Raw genomic sequence first — 17,394 nt, 5'->3', positions numbered from 1 at the left:
AGTTAAAGTTTGTGTTCCACAGTTTTCGCGGATGAACTCTGTGCTCTTTTAGTGCTATGTTACTATTCAGTCGTCAGATCTATATATTAGCAAGAAATAATGACATCGAATGTATCTCCTGAGACGACAACTTCAACAGTACAACCATCATCTGCAAATGATCTAACATTGGTGGACTACTTTGTGCTTGTCGGACATGATAATAATGCTTTCCTCCAGGCAACTATTTTAATTTTTTTTTCTGAAACTGTTACATGAAATTTAGTTAAATCATCATGTCTAATTATTGGATTTATTTACTTGAGATTCGTATATTGTTGGGTTGTGTTTTTGGACATCGTGCTACCACACTACGCTATAATTTTGGGTTTGCTCCATAAACCGTAAATTAGGTAGTTTCAAATACTCGTATTATTTCAGATTGAACCAGGCGGAACAAATAACTTAGATGCTGCGGAGCTATTATACATCCCACCTTTGGAGCGATCTTACGTTGCCTCAGTTTTGTATCATTTTCCGGAAAGACGTAGCGCATACTCGTTTCCATCCGAAATTGTTTCGGTACATATTTTGTTATCTTCAAAAAACAAGTATTTAGTAGAAAAAATCTCAGGCTTCATACGTTATAATTAAATGATATATACAGTACTATGATTTTTGGGCCTTAAAATATAAGATATATCGTATAGTATCCTCACTACTCAAAATTTCATGTATAAGATCATTCAGAGGAGGAATTACGGTTTGAAATTAATTTTTTCCGTATATACATCATTTCTTAAAGAGCCGTTTAATCGAATTCATCCCATCTAATTTTCTTTCGCCTTCAGAATTTCTCTGATCCCTTTGCCAACATATTAGTTCTTTAACTAATAGTACAGATTAATGTGAAATTTAAGAGTTATCTTGTTTCTCTGAAGCTGTTTTTCCGTGATTCATACCTTTTTTTTGTGACTTGTAGCTTTAAAAAAAACTGTAGCCATGGTTTGTTATGATAGTTGTAGAAGAAAATCGAGAAAAATGATTGTATGTTCTTGGAATAATGGATTTTCAATAAAGTCGGATTGGAGCATTCTTTACAAATAGTCAGTTTTTATGCAAATTTATTGTTTAAGCTATGTATGCCAAAAGGCTTGAAATTTTACACGCAAAACGATGTTCCACCTCCAGCTATGCATACATTTGCGAATATTCGTGAAGATGGTTCACGTATTAACGGTTGTGCACTTATTTATTATGAGGTGAGTCTCTAATTTAAAATAAAAACCTCAGTTTATGTTGTGAAAAGATGTCAAGATTATTATAATATGTTAAAAAGAGTCCATGCATCAATATTTCATATTTTTATTGAGCATGGATCCTTAAATAATGAGTGGGAACGTATCCAAAAATATGAGAACGTTCATCTCCAAAAATATTTAAATAACATATCCAAAAATGTTGGATTAGTTGATTAGAACATCAGATGAGATTCAAAATACATTTATATGTAATTATGGACTCATTTCAATTATAAAAATTAAACAACCAAGCACTTAACATATAAAGTTTCACAGAATTTCTAAAAAATTCGGTAAACTGCAAATTCTCATTTCAGCCTTGTTTTCTGTTAGTAACTGTTTGAGAAAGTTTTATTCCTTGGAAGAAATTTAGGAAGTTAAAGATACTAGACTATGTGAGTACATGTCACAGCTGCATACCGAACACGTACGGGTCTTAACAGCTCGCGAAAAAGCCACTGAACGTGCACACGTTCCTCCCGGTACTGTTTCTGGTGGTACACATACTCTTCCCAGAGGAAATCGTAAGGTTTGCTTAAATTAATGACTTGTTTTTTTATTTTTTGTTATGCTAGAACTTTAACTTACCAGGTAAGCATTCTGATGATACGAGTCCTGTCATACCTTGTAATTCTGTTTGCAGAATCGAGCAAAACGAACTTCATACTACGAATCGGGCAATTCTCGGTTATATGTGGCTAAATGTATCTGCCTTATTACCCGCATACCTTTTGTTTCTGCCGGTGAACATCTACTGACTGCACTTCATTCTTTATTCACTTCTGAAGTACAGCCTCCTCCTCTTCCTCTGGAGAGTTATATCTATTGGATTTTGAATGAGGTTCAGAAGTTATATGCAGCACATTCTAAAATGCTTTTAAATTGTCATTCAGATTTAGGTAGAATCAGTCAAATTTTAACTCTGCTTCGATGTCTGAATTGTAGGTTAAATTTAATTATGGACCATCTATAGCAACTTTAATTTGTATTTCAAAACATATTAACATAATTTTATTCTTTCTTGAAAAATCTCGTTTCAGGTTCCACTTCCAGCGCCGGGTAGCACATTAAAGATATGTTTGGATCGTGTTGACATTGTTCTGCAAAGGCCAGGTCCTAATGAACTACCTTTTTTCGATCATCCTATCAGTTCGTTGTTCGATTTGCTCACTGTTGATAAATTTCTTCGACTTTTCACGTGTTTTCTTCTTGAACATCAAATATTACTGTGTTCCAGGAGTTAGTGTTTCTTTTTTTGCTTTTTGCTTTTTTTTTTTTTTTTTTCTGCATTTCAGATTTTTTTAATCTAGTTTCAGTGATTTATTTACAATTTCATACTCTTGCATTACTCTTCTTAATATTAAATTTCATGATAAATTTATTTTGATGACCGTGATACTTTAGGTTTCCAACGTTTAATGCTAGTAGCTGAGAGCTTGTGTTCATTGGCTTTTCCGTTCCGTTGGCAACTTACATACGTTCCAATTTTACCTTACTCTCAGTTGAAGTTTATGGAAGCACCGGTGCCTTTTGTAATGGGTTTATGTTACGAAGATACCATATCAGAACAAATTTTTCAAGTTAGTAATTAAACCTTCTTTTTTTTTTTGAAATGCTAGCTGCAACTTTTACTGAAATGTTTTACTGAAAACTTGGTTTTTTAAAAGAAAGAGAAAAATTATTTCTTTTGTGTGAAAATCCATAAAATTTAGGGCAACATATGTGTCCTAGATATCGATTCCGGTGTACTAAATATGCCGGAAGATGTACCAGCACTACCAGATAGAGTTGAATTTGCAAAAGAAATTGCAAGCGTTCTTATGAGGTGATGTTCCTTTCTTCTGTTAATTGATGTAAATAAATTTTAACGGTTGTGTAAAAAGAATTAGCTGTGTAGGTCACTTTTTTTTTAATGTAAATTTGGGCTTTTAAGAATATATACAACAATATAATACAAAATAGTTTGTTTTATATTTGTGGTATTAATCTTTCTCAATTGTTTGCTGAAAGTAGGATAGCATACACTTACTATGGAGTGATTGTAACATGATTGTAACAAAGAGTTTAAAAAAAGAGTTTAAGATATGAAGAGCAGAATGCAGTTTTGGATGGTGAAGTAGTGAGACGACAGACTGGTATCACAGAAAAGGATGGCTGGTATAAGAAACGCATGTCCCGTTCATTTGACGGCGAAACATTATCAGATATGCTGGAGGAGGATAATTCTTTCAGACAAATAGTGTCAAGAAAAGATCTTGCTCCATTGCCTTTTGACGATGTCCTAAAACAGAGTGAAGTTTTAGCTAGGTAATTTTTTTCACTGCTTATTTATTTTTAAGACTATAGCTTATTACCTTCACGTTGATTCATTTTTTTTTTTTTTTTTTTTTCATTATAAAACGTTTTATTTGATATTTTCAGAGTTACTGCAATTGCACATCGTGCAGGCGTTAGCATACCGTTTGAAAATATTCAGAAAGAGTTGCAATCCAATGATCTTTATACAAATTCTCCAGTATGTCGCGAATATTTTAAGGTAAATGTTATAGATTTCTCTCGTTATCTTGCAGTAAGGTAATGTAATATCTCAGAATTTGCTTTTTTTTTTGTTGATAACAAAAATACTGATATGTTCTAGATAGTATTCGATTAACGATACATATTTTTAATTGCAATACAAGGTTAATTTTTGCTTGTTGGAGTGAAATGATGTATTATTTAATCTCAGTCTTTTTTTATTAATAATAGTAAGGCTTGTAGAATATTTTTAGGATATGAAAATAAATAATGCTCTCCGTGAAGTGTTTATCAATCGATTTGCATGGCTTCTTTACTCCTATGAACATTTTGTTATCAATCCTGCGTGCCAGGATCTTGAAACATATTTTGCTAGTCGAGAATCGGTTACTAATTTTGACAAAGCAGCTTTTCTTTCCGACCAACCAAGTAAAAACCTACCATTTTTGGCTGCATTCTTAGAAACGCAGGTATGATTATTTATTTCATCTTTTTCTTGTCTTCTATAATTTATTTGTCTTTTTCCAATCTACTTTTCCTGAAAATTCTTTGGTGGTTTAATTGATAAAGTATAATTATTTTAATATGCATAAAGTTTGATGTTTTCCAGATGTTCACTTCATTCATTGACGCGAGAATTGTTTCACAGTGGGAAGCAACAGCAGACGAAAACCTCATAATTTTCGATTCTCGAATACAAACATTACGTACGAAGTATGGTCTTCAGATGGTGCGTACTCCTACTTACGAGAAGGCTCCACCATCCTTCGATTCAGGTTTTACTGAATAAATCATTTGACTTGAATTGTATGGAAATTAGTATTTAATTGTAAATTAGTATTTAATTGAATATTTTTTCTGCTTACTGTTAAGAAGTTATCATTTTTTCTACTTCTAAATATGCATCTGTTTTCTTAATAAATCGCTATCCAATATTTATCTGTGATAGATGGCGAGGAATTAATCGCAAGCAGTTGCTTTCTTTTTGAATCGTTAAGATATTTGTGTCATATGTTTCTGCAGTATCGTAGGATAAATTAGGAAGCAATCTTTGAACTAGCTTGATCCAAATAAAACATGGTAAAATTGGAAGTAGTAAAAATAAGGACTGGAATCATTATAAAATTAAAACAATAACTTAATAACTTCACTAAAACTTAAAATTCCCATTATTGTTTGGGAACTTTTCTGCAGAAGAAACGATAACAAGACGTGAAGAGGCACTTGATTACATTGTTCCTCTACCACATGAGCTTCCTGGTACATCGGCAAAAGCATATAATGGTACGTTTCCGGAACTTAATGAAAGTGTTTTGGAAGGTTCTTTTGTGCGAAGTCCAGCACCATCACCGTGGAAACAACGCCACAGAAGGTTGAGGCCAAAGTTGTTAGAGGTTAGCCTTTTGAAGTTGTCTTTATGATTTTGTGTTTTCCTGGAATTACTCTGTATTTATGATACTTCAAGGTTAATTTTATTGCAGAGTATTGTTGTGGATGGTAGCACATCAAATAAACAGAGCTCATATAAATCGGATACACCAAGGCAAATAGCACATCAGAATTGGAAATTTGTTGAACAGTTGTTGAAAGAAACTAAAAGTAAGCATTCAATTACTGCCATATTCTAGATATATTAGTAAGCATATAATATAAATCTAGATTAATTTATTGTTCTAGGTAAAACAAAGCGAATGCTTGTGGAAAAAATGGGTAGGGAAGCACTGCAACTTGGACACAGTGACGCTATTGTGAACGGTCTTGAAGAGAATACTTTAGTTGCTTCATTTTGCGATTTATTGGAACGAATCTGGGCCCATGGTTCAGTGAAGAAACAGGTAACTTCAGTTCCATTTGAATGGAATAAAACGCTTATTAATAGTTGTTATGAAACCTTGTAGATTTCTTTACCAGATAAAAGCGAAACTACAGCATTTGGGGGTTTCCTTTCATTTATTATTTCTAGTAAACTGATTAATATATATCTGCTACCTATAAATAAAACTTTATGATTTAAGCAGGCGAAATTTTAGCATTTCTTAATGAATCATTGATGGAGTAATATCCAATTTGAAAGTTTAATTAATTTTCCGGTATGTTTCATTTTTTTACATGCTTTCCGTCACATATGTGGAAAAAAATTCGTTGTTGGAAATTTTTTAACCGGAAGTGGAAAATTGGGATATATTACATTTTTCAGTTGTAATCAATTTTGCTATTCTGAATGAGCTTTTGTAATATATTTTCAAAGCATATTTGAACAAATTAATGATATGTTTAGCGATTTTTTGTAAAATTGCCATTTAGGGCAAATCATCCTTATGGGCTCATATCTTACATCATCAAGAAATTGAGAAGTTGGGAATATTGTCCCGTGGTCATACACGGAGAAATTCAGCACTAACTCCAGGTATTTTATCAAAGATAAAGATGTAGGAAGTTATTTTTGGGACGAGCTGTTTCCGTAGTAAGGTTTGAATAAGAATTTATGTTCTACTACACTATTGATCCTTTGTTAGAGATAGTACTTGATAATCGTACAATAAGCGATTTTCTATTTCGTAAAAATTTGATAAGTGAGATAAATAGACAAATAATAATATGAAGCGAAAATTTGAGTCAACTAAAAGCAGTTTACAGCGTTTACATGGCTGTTATTCCGTCGTCACTTTGAGCGTAAGCAACATTTTATATTATCTGTTTTTGTGAATGAAGCTTTCGTGCTACTTTTACTTGCTCATTATGGTACTGAGGTGTGCAACGTGAATGTGCGTTCGTTGTTAAAATAATGCTTTAAGTGATAGTGATGACGCGTTTTTTATTCTGATTTTTAAGTATTTTTTTATTTTACTGAAAATCATACTAAATGTTTGTAATGTCTGCAGATGCTTTTGCTCACTTTATTCGATCTGTACATCTTTTCATTTGGTTTAAATTTTTTTATGTATATTGGGATAGATTTTCGGGAGAGATAACAAAGGGTGGAAAGCGTTGAAATTATTTGTTGATATAGTTTGAAGTAGATCTATTCCATCATTTCATTTATCATTTATCACTGGCGTGTCGAGTTATCTTTTGTTTCCAGATTCTTAAACAGTTCCATATTGTTTTTTTTTTTTTTTTTTTCCTGTTAGGTTTTAGCAGTGTTCTTCTAATGGAGCTATTGTCGAACTTCGTATTATTTCAGTAAAACTGATAGAGAATTTTATGAAGCAGGATTCCAAGATTCATTTTTCAAAACACCATTTTCATCGCGTCTATTCGGTCAATTCTAGGTGTAGTTGAGATAGAACAAGAATACATGAAGGAAGAAAAGACATTCGTAAGTGGCATGGATGAGGATACAATTAACGAGCTTGCACGAACCTTTCGTCAGCAATGCACTGATGATCCTCATACGCCTGGCTGGTCTCTTCCAATACTTCGTGCCGCTAATTTCATCTGTGATAAACTAAGTTCGAGTGTGAACAGCAACCTGGAATATTCGAACTGGAAATCGCCAGCTCGAACAGTACGCCCATCATGTCCAGTTATTTCTGAACGCTCCAGGTCACCGCAGAAAATGTCGAGGAAGGGGGCTATTTTGCATAGAGCAAATTCTTTTGGTGGTAAGATTTTGAATGATATCAAGTTTGACATAGTCCGATTTGTTTGCAGTTAAGTTTGCTGTCAACGATGTCTTCGACTTTAACCCAATTAAATAAGGCTATTCCTCATAAAATATTATTGTGTTGTTGTGTTAATAACTCTTAACGATTACAATTAATGCTAATTGCTAATGTTCCTTACAAGCACATATTTTAGGCAGTATTTCCTAACCCTGACAAATATCATTTATTTAACAATACTTGTCAACTAAATCAAGAACTTGAGTTGACTATTTTTTGTGAATAATAATGGACTTCACAAAAGCTGTACGCCAGATAGAAATTTATATGGTCAAATTTTAAATCCATCTGCTGATAGCTTGCTTTGCTTTTAAAACTGTAATTTAATTGAAAACTTATACAACTAAAGTTCACTTTCAGATGAAATAATTTAGGATAACATTACTTAGGAGTACCAACGAACGTAACTTTTGGATTCGTAACTTTGCGCATTACCAAACTGAATTTAATTAATTGGACTTAATTTATGAAATTAATATTCATATTTTATAGCTTAATTTTAGAGATCAAATAATGATTCTTGAGGAGTAAATCCACGCTTGATTGTAGCAGTCGATAACAAATTCGTGAATCTTTATTTTTGATGTAGATAGTTCATCCAAACTGTTGCTTAATTCATTATCTTCAAACGATTCATTACATTTAGAGATCAAACAATATCTTTTTAAAGCAGCGAATTTTTTCCTTTTTCTTTTATATGCTTTTTTTGCATTTGTTGCATTGCTGCAGAAGGAAGTGCGTTGCAAGACGACTATATCTGTTCATTCTCACTATTTGCATGTTTTACTTCCCTCTAATTGTGTTGTATTTGTCGAAGAGTTATCTAAAATTATTGGTATGTCTTCTTTGTGTGCTAAATTACATTCTGTGAAATTGCTTAGAACGATCTAATTCTCGCAGAAGCTTTTTCTTCTAACAAGTGATGGGTCGTAGCCATTTCAATTACTTTACAAGTTAAACTTTTTCTGTATTCTTGATATTTATTTTGCTCGACATCCACAGTTCGTTTTACTTATCTCTAATAATACTGTTATTTGTTGATAAAGAAAAGTGAATAGTATTTCACTCTCAGATTTTTTTGCATGTAGATTTATTGTTACGTTGACAAAGGTAAAAAGTTAAGATACATAGATTTGTTAGACTCAAGATTTGTTCTATATCTGATTTTTAAAGTTTATGTTTGTGAAATATAATGTTCTCTCTGCTTATTAATGTTTTATTTCTTAAATATCGTAGAACTGGTCAAAATGATATATTTTTTAGATTTCGCTCCATGGACTACAGCTGGAAATAATGTGGATGAAAATGTAACTGATTCATCACGTAAAAGGAGTAATTCGAGAACTGGTAGTCCTGATATTCGACAGTTCTTTACACCACTTCCTATGCATATTGCTTATGATTTGAAGTATGTTAGAATCTTTGAAAAAATATGAATCAATGAAATATTAAATGTATTAAAAAATTAAATGTTAAATATTAAATGCAGTAATAGCTGTTTTAATGGAGTTTTTTTTTTTTGTTTTTAAAAAGAAAATGGATTACTGACCGATATTTCAGGAATGTCTTACGGATGACAGATATCAAAACTGACATTGGTTATGCGCGGGCATTTGTTCGCCTCGCTTTAGAAAGAAAACTTCTTCATAAGCATCTCAAAACCATTCTTGGCAACACGCATCTCTTACAGTTAGTTTGATTCACTTATAATTGGTTCTTAAATGTTAGCGATTCATATTTATTTTTAAATTACTACTATCGTTGTCTACAAGACACTCATTGCTATATTCTTGTTGACCGACGAAAATGAATTGTTTATAAAACAAAAATGACATGTGATTCATTCTATCTTTAAAAATCAGAATTCTGCTTTGCTGTTAAAGTATTTATTAAATTGACGAAGCGGAGTAGTGGAAATGTTTTTACGTAGAGGGAATTTTATTGAGGAATAATTAATTCTGATTCAGTCATAATGAGTTTGTTTTTAGGCAGTTATATAAACGATATGCCTTTTTACGGTGCGACGACGAAAAGGAGCAATTCTTATATCACGTGTTATCACTAAATGCAGCTGAATTTAACTGTTTTACCAACTCATTCAAGAAAACAAGTCATTTGCTCATACTTTCACTATTTTTTTTAGGACTCGTATGCATTTATAGATACTATAAATTTAATCAAGGATAAGCTTTAATTATTAGGAAGATTGCGTGATTGTCGAATGTTCTAAGACCAAGGAATCATCTTGATTATTTTATTCGAATAGCGGCAGTAATCGAATAACAATGAAAATAATATTTCTGACTAACTATCTTACTGATTTTTTAAACTCCTGATGGTCTCAGAACGCATTTCATATTATTTTTAACCTGGACTTTATCTGGATTTTTTGTTTAGTTGTATTTTGAATGGTATCTTTGTAGACTCATGTCACTAGGCGAAAATTAATGCTCAAAAGAAAAAATATTATGACTTCCGTAATACCATCATTAGTTTTGGAACGTTGTTCATACAGTATTTTCTTATTTTTTCGTCATTCCAGAAATGCAGTACCATGTTTTGTTGGTTAGTCGAAATTCACGTCCAGTTATTTCATGGCCTGTATGGGTGATTATCACGGGATCGTTGTGCTCAACGGCTCCAATCGAACTAAAACAGGGCATATTCGATTTCACATTCGATGTAAGCATACATGGTTATTCTACTGCAGATCTTTATTTTTGATATTATGGTTAGCTAAAGTTGTATTTTGAATGGTATCATATTTTCGACTTTTTAAGGCAGATGAAATTTAACAATAAATGTTATATGGTTCAAATTTCATTTAGTTTTAATAATTTTACTTGTAAACTAAATCTTTTTAATGATGTCCTTCACTGAGAAAAGCTTATCGCAAAATTTTTTTAGCATAAAAATCTTGGTATACTGTCAACGTTAAGAATTGGGCATGGTAATTTAAATGTTTCTAATGGGACATCTCCGAAGTGGTTTCTTGATTATGTTCGTGATACTTTTTTTTTGCAATTTTCAAGGAAACAATGATGTGACAGATATCTTTACAATTTTCTATTTTTTGCATCTGACTACATTAAGAATTTCCAGAAGATGTGTTTCCATGAAATTTGTTTATGTAACTTAAATTTCGCTGTAGATATTGGTACGAAATGAAATAACAGGACAGAGTTATCGCTTTAACTGTGGTCGCTGGTTTGGTAAAGGAATTGATGATGACTCTCTAGAGAGATTGCTTGTTGCCGAAAAGGAACCACAGGTGTGTTTGTCACTGAAAGTGTTTTGTCAGTGAATGTAACCGTTAGAAGTTATAATTGTTTTTAATTCTAACGATTAATTGAGAATTTTAAACTAAAGTAGCCGGATTTGAACTATATATTTTTACTTACACAAGATACCTTTTTATCAAAACAGTAAGAATTTATCAGACAAATTTTTATCAGTTGAATTTACAGAATTTTTTGGTTTTAGATTGCTCCTATTTTAGATTGCTCCTAACGAAATATTAATCGAAGAATATTCTGCTGAACGTATTATTAAAGCTAATTTGAAAAGTCGATCTCCTCCTAGGTCCCGATCACCAAGCACCAGCCGATCTGAAATATCAAATCATAAATCATCAAGTAGCATTTTAAGCTTTCATTATTTTTCAATTATTGTTTTAGCAGTTTACAATTATATGGAAGCGGAAAGTTAACTGTTTATTTTATAGATGGATCACAAAATGAGTTTTGATAGAGGTTGCAAATGTCAAATTGCAAAAATATTCAAAATCCACTTTATTTCTAGATGCAAAAGTGTATGACTTTGCAGGTGCACATTTGACAGAAATTCAGCAGCAGCTTGGAGAAGCAGTGAACGCGTTAGTGAAGTACTTCTACATTAATACGGAAGGTCGTAGTCGTGGCGAATTGACACAGTTACTTTGCGCGCCAGGGAAGGGTTTCGTAAGCGTAATGGTTGTTGTTTTCACGTATGGCCGTCAGGATTCCATTTGGTCGTCTCGTCTTTTTCGTTCATACTACCCATGGGATTACATTGGTAAGTATCATGAAATTATAATAAAATTTCAGATGAATTTCAGATTTTATTTTATATCATTTTAGATCATTATTTTACTTTGCTAAACGAATTCATTTTGCATCTTGATTTAAGTATCATCTTGATGATATGGTCTTGAATACTATATCTTCTAATTTATTATTGTTTCAGAGAAGGTTTGCATCTGGTTTTGGAATCTAGTACATATGGGAGATGAAAATAAGCTGACTCAGGAGCAACGTTCTCTTGTCATTCAAGCATGTCGCCTTGTTCGCCGCATTTCTTCCAATACTTTTCTGGGAAAAGATGGCAAATTCCAGTTATTCATTTTAATTGCTGTTCGGTAAATCATTTTGCTGCTAATAATCATTTTCAGTCTTTCATAATCAGAAACTGAGCATATAGCTTTCTTTTTCGCTAAAGATGCTGCATAAAAGTTAAGTCCGGAAACAACTTACAAGTTTTTTTCAGAGATCATATACTGTCGGGATTGTTGCCATTGATGGCTTGGACTCCGATAACTTCGCAGATGTACGAAGAGCCATCTTTTCTGCGAACACCGCATTATTTAAACTACTTATCAAAATTGATTAGTTCACTTAATGAATTCCAATTTGTCCTGGAAAAATCACTCACATATGGTATAGAGTGACTTCAGATTTTGTCACTAAAATCCGTTTGATTTTCTTTATTTGTCTTTTTGTTTCCTTGTTTGATTCAGGTATTACTTTAAGACTTAATTGTAATGTACATCTTCAGTCGTGTTTTAAAGACTGAAAAGAGAAAATGTCAGATCATTCTACCAGCTAAAGCGATTATAACTTTAAAGCTTTTCGACTTTGCTTTCCATGTTCTAATCTATATTTAAAAAATAATTGACTTAGACTTTGATGTAATTTGACCTCAAAGTCTAAGTTTGGCATATTTATAAGGATGATCGATTCTATAACGATTAAATATTATATTTACTTTTAGGAATAGCTATTTTAAATAGCATTTTAACCATACGCATCGACTGAAAGAAATAAAATGTCATTGTTTTCGTTTTACATTGTTACTGCTCTGAATTTCTTGAGGCAATTGTTGAAAATACATACATTCAAACGATATCTTTTTGTGGTGTATTAATTTAGCCAATTTATAGTACTTTTCAAGCTATTCTAAGTACTCTAAATTTATTAAAAATTTCTGGTGATGCTATCAATAGTTCCTCAACTAGCTTGACTCAGAGAATCTTGCTGTGCAACTTGCCAACTACGAAGTAAAGAATTCAAGGTTTTGGATTTTCTGTTCTAAATATTTTCAATTGGATTACTTATTTTGAAATTGTGTTTTTTTTTTCATTTTATAACATTTGCATTTTCGAGTCTTTCAGTTTCAACAAAATGCTATTATTTCGAGTTTTCTTTTAAATTATGAATTTCAGTTTCACCTGACTGCGTGATAGTGCTTTTTACATACCTTACTGTATTTCGGTGTATTTGTTTTTTCATCGTTTATAAAATCTATTTATTTCATGAATTTAGTCAGTTGTATTTTAAAAATGCTACGTCATGTTGTTTTCCTATGTTTTTATGTATTAAATTATAAACTTGTTTACCATGATTTGAAAATGTGTACTGTGTTCCAGAAAATTAAAGTATGTGCTTGAGATTTTTTCTTGCAAATCTTAACACTTGGCATTCTTTCAAAATTATCCGCCTAAAGGACTTTATTTTTTAAATATATTTACAAACTTCATACAGCTTAAGACTGAAAATTATGGTTTTAGGAACATCGCACAATCTGATCTGCTCCCAATTAACTGGTACATAACTCTGCATTTAAATTGAAGGATTTAAATTTTTTGTTAGCGTTCTTTTTTTTTTTTTTTTTTTCTGATTAATTCGTTTAATCCAATATTTCATCGATGGGATAAAATCATAATAATTACAACTTTTTTGTAGATAGAGCATCTTGTATAAATCATATTTTGTCAAAAGAATTAGACGGGAAACTTATAAGGAATTAATTTAATCAACTCAAAAGTTGTGTGGAATTGAAATCTACTCGGATTTATGGAGAAGCATTACGAATTGCAATAAATAGTTGACGACCAATATGGAAGATTCACCGCTTTTAATTCGTGTCAGTACGGCAGTAGCTTATGCTGTATGTTCAGTACTAGTTGTTTTTATCAATAAAGTATTGCTCACTAACTTCAGGTTTGTTACCATTTCATTAACTTTAAAAAAAATATATTTATTTGTTTATTTATTTATATTAAAAGTAGGCAAGTAATTGCAGAATGTATTTATTTTTTCGAATTTATATTATAATGTTTCACTTATATCAATGATCTAATTATATGTATTCCTCAGTTCAGATTTCCATCATTTTTAATTGTTGGATTAGGACAGATGACAGCAACTGTTATTGTTTTGTGGTTTGCTGCTCTCTGCAATTTCGTTTCAGTTCCAGCATTTGATTCATCCGTTCCGCTTAATGTAAGTCGAATCACATGTGCAGTATCACAGAACTACTAAAGACAACAAAATAAATTATTAAAAAAAAAAAAAAAAAGTTTCTGTGAATTGAACTGGACAGTTATAATGATTTTTGAATTCCGTTTTATTCGGGTGTATTTTTTTTTTTCAGGTTTTTCCATTGCCAATATTTTATGTTCTAAATTTGATATCTGGACTAGGTGGTACACAGAGGATAAAGTATGTTTTTCATTTTGTAAATCATAATATTTTCATCGTTCACTTGCAAATTTCATTTAGTATTAAATTGCATGTAAAATTATATCAATATTTCCAGTCTTCCGATGTTCACTGTGTTACGTAGATTCTCAATCTTGATGACAATGGTGCTAGAATATGTTGTACTTGGGTTAGTTTCTACTTACTTATCTTTATCTTCATATCATAGCTTTGGATTCTATTCAGAAATGTCTAAAATTTTAACTGCTGATTGTTTATTTACTTTTAGATCTGATTTAGTAATACACACACAAAAATTCCATCTATCACACGAGTTTTTTAGTGTACTCAGTTTTTATTATTAATTTAATTGGGAGTCAGTCAGTATCCAAGTGGGGAAGACTTCCTTCAAAAAAAAAAAAATTTGTGGATAATGTCTTTTCTAAATTTGTTAATTTGATGTAAAGTTCAAGCTTGAAACATTTCCAAATTGCCAACGTTTTCAGTTTTACAGGGTGAAGGCATCGTATGCGGTGAAAATCTCGGTTGCTTTAATGATTTTAGGTTCTGTGATTGCAGCTGTGTAAGTTTATTTGATTTTTACAATGTCCATATAATATGACTGTAGAGTGACAGTTAAGCTGTTCGCTGGTTCATTTAAAACATGATTTAATGTTGAAGAATATTACTTTCTATGGATTCATCGAAGTTTTACTGCTATGAAATTTCTTGGCAAGGTGATTAGTTCTATTTGGTGCGGAATATGAAATTCGATGTAAATCCTTTTGCTACGGTCGTATTTTGTGATGATTGCAAGAAGGGCTTTTGATTATTATGCGAGTAAATGTAACTAAAAGTTCACTTTTAAGGGAAAAAAATGAGAAGCCGAAGAATTCTATATATTTTCAAATTTCAGTTTTACGGGATGAAAGAATCCATCTATTATAAATTCTTCTGCTTCTTATATAATTAGAACTTCATACAGTTGCCATTTCGCAAAATTTTGCTGAATTTCATGTGCCTTAAGCATAGTACTTTGTCAGTATTAAATTAAATTTATTAATTAATTCAGTCATTCATATCATTATATTACCCAAAATTTCGCTGGTTTACTAGGAATAACTTTTAGTTTTGCTGTATTACTGTAGTTTAAAATTAGCATTGCAGAAAAATTTATTCTTCCAATTTACAGGTTTGATTTAACATTTGATATATGGGGATATTCGATGATTTTAACCAACGACATTTGTACAGCCGCTAATAGTGTTTACATAAAACAAAAGCTTAATGCTAAGGTATAACTTTAGTTTTTATTGTTCTCACATAACCATTTTCATATATAGTATCTTTTTTCCTGTACTTTGGCTTACTGAAAATCAGACTGTTTCAGAAGTTTGGTAAATATGGCATTTTATATTACAATGCATTGTTTATGATTTTTCCTGTGATTGTTTTGGCCTGGATAAATCAAGAATTTGAAAAGGTATTGAACTTAAAGTGGCTTAGTTTTTTCTCTTGCAGCAGGATTTGTTTGTTATTATTATTATTAATTAGTTAATTAAATTATCAGTGTTATTATTATTATTTATTATCACCGCATCATTCTGGCAGGACAATCCTTTTCACTATTGCTAATTTATCGGTATTATTATTGTCATTATTTTTACTACTTTTAATTGCGTTTTTTTCTTGCAGTTAATCTCAATGATTTGAAATTTAGGTTTGGATGACATTCTGCTGACTAACTTGCAAATTAACTTAGAAAATTTAAAGCAAGCATAAAATATTTTGAGTTTGAAACACTTGAAAACAGTGATGTTTTTTCTTTCTATTATAGAATTTCTTACATGAAAACAAGAGTTGGAAAATGAAGTGTCTCACATATGCTTAAAGTGACATATTGATTACTTTCAAAATAATCAAAATAATTGATTACTTTTTAGGTGCATCAATACATAATCGCTGGAAATATGACTATATGGGTAGCTGTTTGTTTATCGTTTTCATTTCTTTGCGGATTCTTACTCAATTATTCGATTATTTTATGTACGCAGCACAATAGTGCCCTTACCACTTCATGTATTGGTCCAATTAAAGTGAGTGCATGTTATTTTCCCAAAATATTTTTTCAAACGCTTTGAGTCACTTATCTCTTACTGCTAAATAAACTTCAACTGGAAAATGTAATGTCTAGCTAATTTGCATTGAGAATTTTTATGTGAAAGAGAACCTTCACTGCTTAACTAGCTAGACCTGCGTTCATTTAGTCGATTGTTTTACACGGTGATGACTTATTTTATTCATATTATAGAAGTTTTCTAAACCATCTCGTAGTTTTATATAATAGATGAATCACCGCTATGTAAAATAATCGATTAAAAAAAAAATAATCGACTTTTGGTCATGAATTAATGAATAGCAAAAAATTGAGATTTATTTCAATTTTCTGGAAATTAAGTTTGCATAGTATGAAAATGAAAAGAGTACTCTTTATACGTGCAGAATACGGATGAACTGGTAAGACTACAAATGAAAATCATTTATCACATATGCATGGTGTTAAACGTCAGTGGAAACTGCAGCTATATCCTTTCCTCTCCAAGTTGTCATCCTGAATGAATGAATGAATGAATGAATGGATGAATCTCCTGCAATTAAACTCTATGCCACACTATCTGCCAGAATTTAATATCAAATTGTGTTTTTTTCTTTTCCTTCTATCTTCAAACAAAGTTTTATATTTTAGAATTTACTTGTAACTTATGTTGGAATGTTCTCATCAGGCGATTACTTATTTGGATGGAACAATTTTATCGGTATCAATATCAGCATTATGGGAAGCCTTCTTTATACTTATGTTACATTTAAAACAGAGACAAAAGGTACAGAGCAGAATGCTGGAATATTACCCAAAGTTGACGACAAACAACCTTTATTGTAATATTTGGATATATTTTGGCATTAACCTGTTATGTTTAAGTGTTGGGATATAAATCGAGAATTTTAAAGAACTGAATTCGTGTCTCCGTCAGCCTATTTTTTTAACTAGTTCCCCATAAAAAGATAACAGTCCATTATCAAAAATTATTTTTTGCTTCCCCCTCTGTTCAAAATAATTTCATTTCTGCTCTAATTTTTGTTGGCATTTTCCGCATATTGCTATCTTCGCTATACTGCACATTAACAATGTGTGTT

At 31.3% G+C, this 17,394-nt stretch overlaps 2 protein-coding genes across 2 annotated transcripts; both read left to right on the top strand.

The window, feature by feature from the left end:
• Positions 1-99: 99 nt before the first annotated feature.
• On the top strand, positions 100-12,167 carry Bma-lst-6 (conserved hypothetical protein,hypothetical protein; the record flags this gene model as incomplete). The annotated part of the gene is made up of 26 exons (XM_043078412.1): positions 100-219; positions 421-561; positions 1,116-1,241; positions 1,654-1,809; positions 1,924-2,121; positions 2,321-2,519; positions 2,685-2,860; positions 2,993-3,105; positions 3,363-3,587; positions 3,702-3,816; positions 4,052-4,267; positions 4,408-4,573; positions 4,992-5,191; positions 5,279-5,396; positions 5,475-5,632; positions 6,102-6,204; positions 8,726-8,870; positions 9,023-9,151; positions 9,451-9,572; positions 10,005-10,144; positions 10,370-10,462; positions 10,614-10,733; positions 10,962-11,097; positions 11,288-11,515; positions 11,687-11,858; positions 11,987-12,167. 26 exons carry the CDS (start codon positions 100-102, stop codon positions 12,165-12,167), a joined length of 3,996 nt encoding a protein of 1,331 aa, XP_042934346.1.
• Positions 12,168-13,615: 1,448 nt separating this feature from the next.
• On the top strand, positions 13,616-17,140 carry Bma-sqv-7 (UDP-sugar transporter-like protein; the record flags this gene model as incomplete). Its single annotated transcript, XM_001896239.1, has 9 exons — positions 13,616-13,719; positions 13,881-14,001; positions 14,153-14,220; positions 14,318-14,389; positions 14,714-14,782; positions 15,392-15,494; positions 15,590-15,682; positions 16,143-16,295; positions 16,946-17,140. The coding sequence occupies 9 exons, from the start codon at positions 13,616-13,618 to the stop codon at positions 17,138-17,140; spliced, it is 978 nt and encodes a 325-aa protein (XP_001896274.1).
• Between the last annotated feature and the right edge of the window lie 254 nt (positions 17,141-17,394).

The sequence above is a fragment of the Brugia malayi genome (assembly GCF_000002995.4).
Source record: "Brugia malayi strain FR3 genome assembly, contig: Bm_v4_Chr2_contig_001, whole genome shotgun sequence".
Classification (NCBI taxonomy): domain Eukaryota; kingdom Metazoa; phylum Nematoda; class Chromadorea; order Rhabditida; family Onchocercidae; genus Brugia; species Brugia malayi.
The sequence above is the reverse complement of the archived record's forward strand: the minus strand, read 5'-3'. Positions and strand labels throughout refer to the sequence as shown.